This window comes from Falco cherrug, chromosome 4 (assembly GCF_023634085.1).
Source record: "Falco cherrug isolate bFalChe1 chromosome 4, bFalChe1.pri, whole genome shotgun sequence".
Classification (NCBI taxonomy): domain Eukaryota; kingdom Metazoa; phylum Chordata; class Aves; order Falconiformes; family Falconidae; genus Falco; species Falco cherrug.
The window spans coordinates 105,450,138-105,464,041 of record NC_073700.1 but is presented as its reverse complement, the minus strand read 5'-3'; the positions used below and the strand labels follow the sequence as shown (position 1 = coordinate 105,464,041).

The 13,904-nt window shown below is 43.1% G+C and overlaps 1 protein-coding gene across 1 annotated transcript in view; it reads right to left on the bottom strand.

The window, feature by feature from the left end:
• ZNF385D (zinc finger protein 385D) overlaps positions 1 to 13,438 on the bottom strand; it is a 436,840-nt gene extending 423,402 nt beyond the window's left edge. The window contains exon 1 of the mRNA XM_055709861.1: positions 13,279 to 13,438. Within this exon, the coding sequence (XP_055565836.1) occupies positions 13,279 to 13,381 (103 nt within the window). The 5' untranslated portion in view covers positions 13,382 to 13,438. The remainder of the gene's footprint in view (positions 1 to 13,278) is intronic.
• Positions 13,439 to 13,904: the final 466 nt, after the last annotated feature.

Here is a 13,904-nt window from a genome sequence, read left to right as displayed (position 1 = left end):
GAAGGATTTTTCCATTCCGATAGCAAGCAAAAAGAGATGCAGAAGTTATGGAGCTAACCTATATATACAAAACAGCGGGGGAAAAAAAACAAACCAACATCAACAGGCTTTTGCTAAATACAGTTATTAAACATATTTTCATCCACTTAACTGTAATTTTTTTATTGGCAGCATTAAAGCCATTCAGGAATCTGTTTATTCAGGAATCACAATGATTACGCACACGTCAAAGATCTATTATTTCAGATCTTACTTGAAATCAGCATGTTATCAGCCTCTGGGAAAACAGAATAATCAATCAAGTTGACACAAAATTACAGTCCAAAAGATTAAAAAATAAGTCCACAAAGAAAGCTTTTTCTTGCTTTTTTTTTTTGGCGGGGGGGGGGGGGGGGGGGGGGTGTGACGGCGGACGGGACTTTCAGGTGCACCTGAAAATGGCCTAAAACTCGGCAGCTTTCAGCTTCAAGTTATTCACACTTCACAAATAAAATTTTACCTCACTAGAGGAGTAAGGACAGAAAAAACAGTTCTATCTTGTTATAGACTTTCACATCAAGATATTTACCACCATCCTATTGCTATCAGATCTGATTATAAACCAGGGATCAGCAAGCAGAAGATTAAAAGGCTCATCTGGGAAGATGGAACAAATGAAAGTAATGAAAACTGCCCGTACTGTGCCAGTTTTACAGAAACAGTCATCCAGACTGAGGGACTATTGGAATTACAGCTATGAGTGCCCTCAGTCTCCCTCTGGCTTTGAAATGTAAATGAAAACTGCTGGAATTGTCAAACAGAAAGTGCTAACTTTTTTGAGGTATGTATTGTGGGAGTCTCCTCACGTTAAGGCGCTGTGGAGCACAGGATCAGCATTATATTAAATGGAGATCCTGGCTGATCCTTGGGCTTTCTCTGTTCTTATTGGAGAATTTTTCCTCTGTGGGCACTATAAGCGTTCAATTTCTATTCTGTAAGAAAAGGAAATACTTACTGCTGTGTGGTCTGTTAGACATAAGGTGTTACATCAGCTCTAAGGTCATCTGAGCATTTATCTAATTGAAGCTGTTTTAGAGAGGCCACAGCCCGAAAGAAAGAACCAGCCAACTGTAAAAGTGATACAGAAGCTTAGAAATTTTAGAGGTTTATGTACATAATCTCTATTGCACGGACAGTTGAAGGGTTAAAGAGTGAGATTTTAATACTCAAGAAGAAAAAGGAGTGTGAGGGTTTTTATTGCTTTTCCCACTGCCATCCAAACAAATAAATGACAGTCCACTCTTTTTCAGTTGCCACAGTGTGATTTGCATTTGCCAATGACTTTCACTGATTTTACATTTTAGCACCCAACTATGTCTCAAACACGAGAAAATGTAAGTTGAAAACAGGTATCTTTTCTGTTGCCTGATGCTCTCTAAATCTTTGATCTGAGCATGTATAAAAACATTACAAAACAGCAAGTAGTCTCAACCTCTGTAAGCAAAGTGACATGTCTGAAGTCTCCCTCTCCGAGAGTTACACATCAGAGAGCAGGCAGACACACACAGGCCCTCTGCACAGTGCCTAATTCTAGCTTGAGAGCTATGGGGGCCCAAATCAATGCCCATTCCTTCACCCACTAGACCAGGTGCAAGCACATTCAGGGCACTGTCTCCTACAGCATGCAAGAATCTCTCCCAGAAACGTGCTGGGTGTAGGAGTGGTGGATCATCAGGACAGAGCAAGTTTAATTTCATTCTCTGTGAACTGCAAATGCAATTTCTCTTGCAGCATCCTGGGAAAAGTACAGCAGCAAAACTATCCTCCCCACAGTGGATTTACTAAAGTGATTTTTAAAAACTGAATGGAAAGAGAGAAAAAGAAAACCTATGCAGAATAAAACTCCACTGCTTATACATTTTTTCAATTATTATAAAAAATAGAAGTTCCACTCTGACATTTCAAAAGAATTTATATTCTTTCAGCTATCAGTAAAGATAAAAAAAAAAAAAAAGGGCGGGGGTGGGGAGGGGAATAAAAATCACTACACAGAAATCCAGAATAATCACTTTTACTGTCTTCCCCATCCTCCCACATTTTCCTTTTTGGGTTTTTCTGTTTTTACTGCCTACATTCTTCACCTGAAGTAAAACCCTCTGTTTATGGCATCACAGTGGTTGCTGTGGAGGTGATTACAATGTACAAAGCCAAAACTGACGAGTTCAGATTTGGAATGAGCAGCAGTATCTCATTAAATCTGTCTAAAGTAATACGGCTTTTTTTTTTAAGAAACAAAACCAAAAACAACCCGCACCAACAGAGCATGTACATTTAAAAGAAGTAAATTAATTTCTTAAATTACTGTTTGCCATCGAATTTCATGATCATAACTGGTTTTAGTCTCTACAACCATTGGAGTAACATATCTAAGTGCTAAACTATACATATGGAAACAAGCACACAACATGAACAGTCCGCGTTAATGCAGATGGCAGCAGAGTTCCTAGCCACGCTCCCCGTAGTGCCTGCTGTGATTGCCATTTCTTCTGTAGCAAAAACATACAAACAACAAAACGTGATAACACAAGCCACGCACTGCATGGTGCTGCTCTGACAATTAAAGTACTCCACATCACAATTCATACAGCACGTTACACCAGATTCAAGGCTCAAGTTATTCAAGTTATGAGCAGAGAACACAGATTCCTGAAAAAGCTATTAGCTCATTGCAATGCCTTCTGCTACACGGATTGGTTTCATACACACCTTCTTGTGCACAGGCACATTTTAAAATACAACTGTTGAAATACAGGTGCTAATTCTCAAGAAAAACGTTAAAGATTATGAACAGGAGAAATCTGTCCATTTGCTTCACAAAGTCAGCCACCGACAAATTTTCACAGCTTTGCTAGCAGATATGGTCCTTAATTTTTCCCTGTTAGGAAAATAATAAATTACTTAAATTAACTGAATTAGTTTCTACACCATGTCTTGCCCCTAACTTCGACACCTGAAGCTGTATTGAGTGTAAGGGCCAAGGAAAACGACTGAACAAAGACTTCTGAATCAGACTTGTACTGATACCAGTGCTTACCCATCTACTTGTTAAAAGCAAAACCTGCAAACAACAGTGGGACAAAGATAAAATCAGATAACAGATTTATAAAATAAAAATTAACAACAACAGTTGGGGACAACACAAGCAAGAGAAAAATTTCAAAACTGAGACTTTAATACCCACAGAACTCAATGAAAGATCATAATAAAATATTATTAAGCAAGAAAAGTGATTCTCCAATGTTTTAACATGACTGCCTTGAGAGTGGCCAATGTATCCTATTACATGGCTGCAGAAGCATTAACAAATTAATTATACCAAATAGCTGAATTTATTAGGATACGTAAGACAATGGCTGTTAATACCAAAAATTACAAAGTGCTTCCTTAGAAAGAAAAACAGTGCTCTTCCACAAAATCATACTACAAGCAAGGCTGTACTGCTGTGTGCAGGCTGCGTTGCCTGACAATTTCTTTCACAAGAATACTGTTGAAAAACAGTGAAATTCACAGGTAGGCTTGTACACAAGATACCTGGACATAAAGATGAAAAGGAGCTACAGCTTCTTCAGAAGATTCCTCAAGCCAGACAGAGGGGGCACGCAGAGAACCCACCCACCCTGCTACAAGGTGGCATGTGGAGCCTCAGAGCAGACAGCCATGCCACCACCCCAGAGCTGGGACACAGACAGCACTGGGAGTCCAAATCCAACCGGACCATCAGGGTTGCAGACTTCTTGCCAAAGAAGCCAGAGATAGACCCCAGAAAGTTTGTGAAAGGCTCCTGATGTTCACAAATGTGTTTAGCAAACATCAGAACTGTAGCTACAGGGCTGCAATTTGGTTACAGCTTCCTTGCTCTCGGCTGCAGAGTTCAAGACGTGCAGTTAGAGTTCACTGAAACACAGAACGTTTGGTTCATGGAAAACTTTAATACCTCTCTCTTTTTTGAAAAAAACAAAAAAAAAATCTAATTTGGACTAGAGGAGTGGATGATTCATAGTAATACACTGACCTTGTATTTACTTCTACAGATTTGTGGGCAACTACCCAGCAAGTCCAAGGCCAAGAGGCACACAAGCTTTCTACTAACAGAACCCAGCGAAATGGTCTCTTCTACAGAGCATGGTGCAGGAATCCAGGCAGACAACACTTAAATAGATCCAACAGTAGTTCTGTCCCTTCAATACTACTGCAGAGAGGTGCGCAGATATTGGTGGTCTTACTCTAGAAGAGAGTAAAAAATAGAAATGCATTTTGACTTTGGACCTCTAAGGCGAGTCCAATACATAGATAGAAGCTCAGCACGGTTGAGGAAGTTAAAAATAGTTACATAGTTAAGGAAGAGACAAAACAAAACAGTGGTCTGAAGACTGAAGCCCTCAGCCCTGTAAAAAAAAACAAACAAACAAAAAAACCCCAACCAAACAAACAAAAAAAGAAACCCAAACCCACTGACCAAAACAAACAGCAAAGCATTATCATTCAGACTCTTTCTATAATGCCTTGAGACCTCTGTGCTATAACTGCGCTGGAATATTTCAATTACCGAAGTTGCCAAGACCCTTCTTGTCACAAAATCTTACCTGCACTTCTGATTTATGCAACGGGTATTTGCAAGGCCAAACACCTGACACACTCTTCTGTATGACTCAAAAAGTTGCTGTAAGGGCTTGCAAGCCTTGGAATAGTTACCACTGTTTTTATGCAGTGCCATGCATACAAGCAAATTATTAGCTTTCCGTGGTATCTTTTCTGGACCATTCTAAAATGAGGCAGTTTACACTATGTTTTGCAAATGATACTTTGGATCATCAGTAGAATCATTGTAGCACCACTTACTCTTGGCCTGATTTCTACGCAGAGAGGGGCATTATCCAGAACTGCCACTTTTTCAAAGTTTTCAAGCTTGATTTTGAATATCGAGTTGTGAAGAAGTAACCACTTGCCAGATTTTGTGCATTCTCCTTCCTTCGCTATTTTCAAGATCGGACTGATGACAGCAACTTGATCTGGTCTCACAGCTGACACAAAGCAAGAGATTGGACTAGAGATGCCCCTTAGGACCCTTCCAACCTGAATTACCCTATGCACTACTCAGGTTTCCACTAAACATAGTGAATATAATCAGAACTTAATAGATCAAATCTTTTTTTTTTTTTTTTTAAACAAATTAAAAGAAGAGGTCATATACTATTGTTGTACCATACCAATAAATACATTTGCAACTTTCCTGCTCTTACAGTGAGAAAGTAGTAAAATAAATAAGAGTTTCAGTTTGCAGAATGCAAGCCATTGGCTAAAAATTTCCATCTACCCTCAAATTGTCATCCTTGATGCTATGGGAATAAGATAGGGAAAAAAAGCTAGCCATGATCCAGGACGCATCTTCAGATTTACCCTCGCTGCAATGAAACAACTGCTCAGAGCTACTGAGAACTCTGAAAAACTCTCAGGTGTCACTTAATCATCACTTCTGTGTGATGATTTGTCTGCTTCAGTCCCTGGGAACAAGCAGCAAAACAGAAGGATTCAAAAAAGCGTAGAAAATAAGCTCACCGACTGATAGGGTGCATACAGCAAGCAGCTACATCCCGCAAGATCAAGTCATTCCAAGATCAGACTCTCACTCCAGTCACTACAGTTTCTGCAAGGTGATCCTTTCCTCACCTTTACGTCTGTAATATAGTCTTCTCCCACAAAGTAAAGTAATTGAGCTGGGGCTAGCTTCTCAGCCTGGACATTAAGAAAACAAAGACTTACCATGCAAATAAACCAAAATACACTCCTATTCTGATCAGACCACCTCTCAGCGCAAAGTAACAAGACAGTCTCCTGTTGCACAGTGAATAAAAGCAGTGATAAGTCGTCTGTTGCTTCGCTAGAACTTGCCTTGGTAGGCTGAAGGTTTGAAGCAATTTAGGCTGCACTCAGCTGCACCATTAACAAAAACAACTGACCACCCCTCAGGCTACTTCAATGTTAACTGAAATCAATACCTGGACTGGGAGCAGCCTGCCACAGAGCATCTACAGAAGTCCAACGTCATCCAGACTGCAAAGGACTGTGTCTCCCTAAAACATATATTGTGTTCTAAAGACCAGTTTCCTCCAGCTTTTAAATGGACTTGCAGACCTGACCATCTCTTGGAATTCCAAATAGCTAGACAGCCAAAAAATTCACACCTCTGGTTTAAACAGGAGTTGGAGACTGTGTTCCCATTCCTTCTAGTTCAGGCTTGACCTTTATAAGCCATATATTGATGATGTCAAGACCTGATTATCAGGATGTCTTATATTTAAGAATTATGCAGAAGCCCGGAGACATTCTGCCCAGCACAGAACACAGCACCTCATCTGTTTTGTCATCCTGGCTGATGTGAATGCATCGCAAGGGTCCCTTGATCTTTCCGCATACAGCTTCTCATTACAGCACCTCCTCTCACTCACCTAAAAAATGTTACTCACACCCACTTCTTGTCTAGCAGCAGCCGTGACCTCCCATGTGAAACCACAGTGACTATCAGCCAAAAAGATGAAACGGGTGAGGACTCCCAGTTATACTACACAAATTTACTCAATCCAACTTCTGGAGAAAGAGTAACTCTTCTCAACCTCCCATTCCTCCCCCTCACTACAAATGCCAGCAGTTTAGACAGCTCTGTAGTTTCAGAGATTCAGAGTGGTAAGTATTGAGCAAAATACTGGAATAGTTTGTGCAGCAAAGCTCAATGCAGTCATTGACAGTAACAAGTCTTTTTTCTCACTTCTTTCCACAGGCTCTTGGGTTTGTTATCACAAACTAACAGTTCTACTTTAATCTGCCTTCAGGAGAAGGTTCTACCCGCGAATTCCTACTCCTCATTTCTACTGTTCAATACTTGCAACAGGATTGTGGCATCAACCACTCTTAATAAAAATTGGTCACAGCAGACACAAATATTCTTAGACTTGACAGCGCACAAGGCAAGATCACAAAGCCATCTTGAAAAGAAAACATGTTTTACACAACATTTTAGTGTTATTTTTTAAGCAGATCCTTCAATGTTTACCTTCCAAAGGCAACAAAGTTGTTTTTTCCATGGAAATAAAATTACTTCAATGATACTACCACAAAGTAAGTTAAGGCTAAGCGCTATTAAAAGAGTCAAGGTACAGCCAGTCTAATACCTTTTTAACAAAAGGACATTTATTTGCAAAACACTCTGCTTAAACAGCAACTGGAGTGCTATCTGCAAGCCCACTCAGGTGGCAAGGCGTGTGAATTTGCACTGGCTGGCACAGCGTCCCTGCCACGCGGCCCCTTCATTTGCACCGCATCACTTGTCATCACTATTAGCATTATTGAATTAACCAAAGAATGCCACTATTGTTTTGTTTCACTTTTTACTTAGTGCTTCAATATTTTAATCAGCACTGATTTAAAATCCAGCAGCACAACAGAACACATCAAAGCAAACCTACAATAATGGCATTCCTGGTTCAACTGTTACCCATGTATATGTACTGCAGCTCCGCTGCGAATTCCTATGATTGGAAATACTACAACCTCTACCCCATTTCATTTACACGGAGACAGAATATGAAAATGCTCCCTTACAATCTCATGGGAAAGAGAGGTTGAATCCTAAGAGAATAACGATATTCCAGGTTTGGGGATGGCTTATCCTTCTGCTGCTCAGAACAGCACTGGGTGAAGTCCAGCCCAAATACATATGGGAAAGCAGTCAGAGTTGCCACGGTTCCAATCAGTTATTATGGCGACGTGATGAAACAAATTCAGTGCATAAACAGACATTCCAACTTCAGTTAATGGACAAGATGATTCATTGTTATAACATGGCAAGGCTAAATGGAAAGACAAAGACAGAGACACTAAACTGACTACTAAGACTGGAAACTTCCAGATCTGAGTATAAAATGCCCCTGAGCCAGGGTTACTCAAAATATAAAATACTCAGAATGTACTAAAATGAGATCGTTTCTATAGTTCTGTCAGAGTAATCATTTCACCTAGCTTCACAATTTTAAACAGCAAGAGCCAAATGACCAGGAAAGTGATTTTTTTCTTTCTTCCCCTTTTTAAGCACACCTTACATTTCCCAGCAAACTGATTTGTGACCTCTGTCTGATTAAAACCCTCCAAATCTTCTGTAGAAAAAGGTCAGAAAAATAAATCCAGTTATGGAATGGAGGGGAAGTCTTTAGTTTCTTAACTGCATTTCTGTGCCAAAATTAGGTTTAAATGAATATCATAAACCCGTAGTTGGAGTCTGCTTCTAAGATCTAGATGGTGGGTTTGTCATTCTTTATAAACTCCAATTTAGACTAATCCATGGATTTGCAGCTCCGATCACTTCTAATTATGCAAGTTGTAATGCTACATTTTATCGGTACCATAAACAACCTCTTCCGTGAACTAGGGGGGGAAGGCACATGTGACAGGTATCTACTGGTTTTACTGTGCACATGTCCAGCCAGGAAGGGTATTAGCTTTTGCACAGTAACACTACTGTGAAGTAATTTGTAAAACAAAATCAAACAAACAATAAAAAACAACAAACCACCACACACAGAATGGAACTTAACCCCTAAATTACACAAGTCCTTTAACAAGTTGTACCTATTACGTATGTAGTCTGATTAAGAGAAATAAAGAGGTATCAGCTGGTGCTTGCATCAAGGATAAGGCTAAGCAAGTTAAAGTAAGTTTGGTGAACCGATACTTCTTGCTCTCCAGATCAAACCCTTTTCCCCATCCATTTGTTTTGAAAGTCACGCCTTCAGTGAGGTCTGCGTCACACATGGCAAACACACGTTGACTGACTAGTGAGACCCCAAAAGTGGCTGAGGCATCAAAGTGTTAGTAGATTCAAGTAAAAATAACATCAATGTTCACACTTTCTGAGCATACAGGCTAGAAAAAATGTTTTCAGATTTAAAATTTACCCGCAGATTATTCCAGCTGATCACAGAAGAGAGGTTTACCTGCTTCAAGATGAGATTTTATATTCTTTTCTTTTAAGCACACACATATATATAAACACCTATATGAATTTCACACCATTCCTTTTATAAATACTACAATAAGCCTCATACAAAAAGTGAGGTATAGAGAACTACGCCTGCAGCAAAACAGAAGATTTGGTTATGACTGCCTCAATGTGACCAAGAACATTACTTTCCAGCAGACAGAGAAGCAAAAAAGGAACAAGCTGACAGAAAATACTGAAGCACATTCTTGAATATTTCAAGAAGAAATGTGCATAGATGAGAACAGCTGAAAGTGGAAAGCTTTCAAGCACAACTTTATTTCTCTACCGTCAACTGTGGAATTAGTCCAGTCTAGTAGCAACCAGAAGTCGTTAGCATATGTGCATACATCACAAGAGGAAAGTAACGGACAGGTTTGTAGGTTTTTATCCTCTCGCTGTTCTTCCATCACTTCAACACAGAGCAGTCCACTTCTCTGGAGCAATACGCTGACTTCTGTCCTTATCACGCTATAACCTCTCCATTACACCCAAAGGGAATAAACACCTAACAGAAATGAAGACAACAGTTTTTGCCTTGTTCTGTGACAGTTCTAGACAGGTGAAGACTCAAATTAGTTAGCAGGTCCAGGTGAAGAAGAGGTCTGTGTCGCTACAGCTCACAGCTATTTATCCAGCCTACCCGGGCATGATCCAACATATTGGCACAATACCAACTGATTTCCTTGGGCTGGCTGAAGCACAGAGGACTTCTGCTCCCCAGCCTAAATTTGGCACATTTTGTAAGCAGTTAAAAAAAATAAAAATCAAATAAATCAAGAAGTAATCGTTTTCTGTCTAAAATATCACTTACGTGTACACACACCACACTCCTACGCATATATCCAGCACTATTTACTTGTGCTATTTTTCCCTGGCAATTGTTTTAATACTAACTTTCACATAGCTATGGAAAAGGATGTAAAATACTGCTTTCTCTCTGTAAGTTATTTTTGGTGGTGTCAAGTAACTTAAACCATCTTTCTGTTTCACAACTTCTACTCACAAGTTTTCTGTATCTACTCCTCAAGGAAGGAGTTTTTTTTCATACAAATATTTAAAAGTTTTCTTAAGCAGTACAGTAAAATACTACTTGTTTTAGACTGTGGTTTCCATTATGCTACTCAACATCTTCTGCTTAGAGAGTATCTGTAATAGACTTCTGGTTGTAGCCATCCATCTAAGCTTTTAAGCTCTTGGGAGATTTTACAGGTATGGTGCCAATGCTAACCCAGTATTAAATAGGCTTTTTACAAGACCATTAATATTCATCACCTTAACAGGATCTTGAACTTTTTGCTGGAATCTTGACAAAGACTTCATGTACTGTCTAGACCACAATGAGTGGAAATGCTAGTTCTACTTTACATTGATTTAGATGGTATCAAGATACAAGAAGGGTAAACCAAGAGATCACAGGACAAATTTTGTATTTATGTTTTAAAATATTTTAAAAGTATAGAGAACTCTCCATAATTGCTCATACAGAAGGTGAAAAGAATGTCAAAGCTGGCAAATACTTGTAACTTGACTTGGTTAAATGGCAGGTTTGCTCAGGTGTTTACAACACAGTATGTGCCCTGCCAGTTTAGACCCTTAACTGATGTCCGAATGAATGTATCTTAATCCAAACATACACAGAAATACTGTGCTTGGTCTTCAGCTGGTGTCAATCATAACAGTGCCACCAAGATCCATAGAGCTATGTCACTTTCTGCCAACACATGCCGGTGGCCCATGAAAACGGTTTTGCAGCAGAAAGAAAATAGAAAAGAACAACATTACTTCCCAATATTGAAAGTATTTCATACGTTCAGTACCTCCTAGCTCTCTTTGGGATAGATCTCACTTCACTGTGACAACTGCATGCATGCACATATGAATGAGTCAAATCTGTAAGTCTGTTTGCTAGTTAAGAATTGCTGGCAGCTCACATACCACAGTTTTACTTCTAGGTATATCTTACTTATAATCCCTCTAATGCTTAGCTTGAACATTTTAAGTAAATTCTCCGTTCCTGCATGAAGTAGTCAACACCATCTATAAAAGAAATTTACGTAAGAGTTCATTCTTGGAAAACAGTGTGTTTCTATAACTTCGAAAATTTAAGAAACATACTAAAGTAATACCACACCTTCCCCCCCCCCCCGAAAAAAAATAAAAAATCTCCCTGTATCACAAGTCAGGGACATACAAGTCAGGTCTCATTTTGGATTTGCCTTGCATCGGAGCTGTTAAAGGATAACAAATGACCTGGTAAATAAGTCCAGTGCACCTTGCAAAGACAGTACAGCAGGAAGAGCAATTATCCTTGAAGTACAGTTGAAAACCGATTGGCATGCAAACTGTATGTGCTGCAGTGTAATTTAGTGTTCCGTGTTGTTACAGCAATTACTTAAATGAGAATTTAGTTTCACACAATACTTTTACTTTACAAAACATTTGTAAAAAGTAACTCTGATAGACTGAAGCATACCACACATTTTCGTTAAGCTAAACTAGAACCAAGTTATAAAATATCTCCCTAAATTAACTAACACACGATAGAGCTACTTTGACAATATTTTAATCACAGCAGCATACTGCAGTATTATAAACGTTGCCACAGTTGCATAGTTGTATCAGTCAAAGGTTTTCAGTTTGGCTTGACACCTTACAGCACACCGTTGGCGAGTTCAATTCTGGCTCTTCTCAGGTCAGTGACACCATTCCCACCGACTTCGCTGCATCCAGGATTTTGGTCTGTGTGCCTAGCTACTGTGCAACACCATGCATATCAGGTATATAACCAACACTTTTTTATGTGAGTTATGCCCCACTACCAGCGTTACACTCAGAATTAACGGGATAAATATTTTAAACTATTTTTAAACAGTCACTTTTATTCTCTAACGGGGTAACACTTCCTTTTCTACAGAGTCACTTATTTTAGAGTGGTTTTGACAGCCACTGACAAAACCTTCGCTCAGACTCAGTCTGTTGCCTCTTTGCCTTGTGAGAACGGCACAAACAAGGAAAATCGGGAAGGAGGCGTGGCTGCAAAAGCACTCTAGCTCAGAAACTGCCAGGTGACAGTCGGTGGGAGAAGCAGCTCCCTAGCTTCCTCTCATTTCAGACCTGCACTCGGGGGTATGACTTTCACAGCAAGCACCTTCTTCAGAATGCCATCACCCAAGATGCTGGGCTCACCGCCATCCCAGCATCTCTGCTGTCAGGATTGCCGCGCGCACCGCTGCGCTGTACTAGTGAAGGGTACAAATTACTCCTTTGGCCAATTTGCTCTGACAAAGGCACAAAGTAACTTCAAGGACTAACGTGTCCAACAACTAACAAGCACAAATTAACAGCAGAACTCAAACATACCTGAAGCTGTTAACTTTACCCTTGAGGGCTCAGGTCAGACACTCCTGCAAACCCACTCAGCCAAGCAGTGGGTTTAAAACCCACGAGGAACGCACAGCCAGAGCACGTTCTGGTGAGATCTCGGGCACCACGGCCGGATCCACAAGCTGTTGGGTTTGTTCCTCAGAGCTGACAGCGGTGGCAGCCAAGTGACACCGGGAGGGACCGTACCTGGCAGGTCTGGCTCTGGGTACCCGCATTCCCCGCTCAGCACACGGCGGGTCACGAACCCGAGCACTTGTTTTCAACAGTTTACGCAACACCATTCCCTGTTATCTTTTCCAAGTCAGGACCTGATTTGGGAAGATGCGTTTCGTGCGCTGCCTAGCCTTGGCGGAGGGCATCTATCTCCCCGAAGAAGTAAGGGGGGGACAAGAACGCACCGGGCAGGATTTTTAGCGGCGCTTCCCGGGCGCTGGGCGCAGGGGGACGTAAGCCAACAGAGATTTCGAGGGCTCTTCCCAGCTTCATTGGCGCTCGCCAGGTCGCAAACGCTCTCTGCCACGACCGAAGCCGCCGCTGCCAAAGCGAGATGCCGAAATGCACGCGAACACCATCCCCCCGCCCCCGCCTCGCTGCGCGGCCGCGGAGAGGCGCGAGGTGCTCGGCGGCACCCGGAGGCAGGGCGCTCCCCTCCTCGCACCGCTGGCGGGGGACGGACAGGAGCCCCCTGCCCCAAGCAGCCGGCCGGGCCGGACAAGTCACGGGCAAGTTGGCCTCGGCGGTGCCCCGCACGGACCTGGGGGCTCCCCGTCCCACCTCGGCGGGCGCCCCGCCGCCGCCGAGCCCCGTCGCGGCCGCCCCCTTACCGTGCCGCGGCTGGGGCTTGCCGCCCGGCGGCTTCTCCTTCCTGCCGCCCGCCGCGCTCCGCATCCGCCAGCACGGCGCGCCCCTGCCCAGCGAGCCGGCCATGCCGCGGGCGGGGGCGGCCCCGCGCAGCGCCGCGCCGAGCCTGGCGGGGACAGCGCGGGGGCGGCGGTGCAGCGCGGGACCCGCTGCCCGGCGGCGGCGGCGGGCGGGGGCAGCGCGGTCCCGGTGGGCCCGCCTCCGCCCGGCCCGGTGTCAATCAGCGCGGGCGGCAGCGCCGAGCCCCGGGCAGCGCCGCCCCGCGCCCCCCGCCCCGCTCCGCCGGGCCGGCGCTGGGGCACACACCCCCCCCCCCAGCCCGGCAGGGTCCGCCCGCCGGCGCGGTCCGCGGTGGGGCAGAGCGGCGGCGGCGGCCCCCGTTCGTACCGTGGGGAGGGAGGGCAGCGGAGGAGGCGGCGGTGGGCTGCCGGGACCGGGCGGCTTCCACACTTGGGAAATGACCGTCCTCTCGGCACGAGCCTCCCCGGGCCCGCCGGCAAGTCCTCCTACGGCACCCTCGCTGAAAAACATGTGTACGTTACCTCCTGCCGTCAAATCCATTGGTTCGGCACACTCCTGACTCCATAAC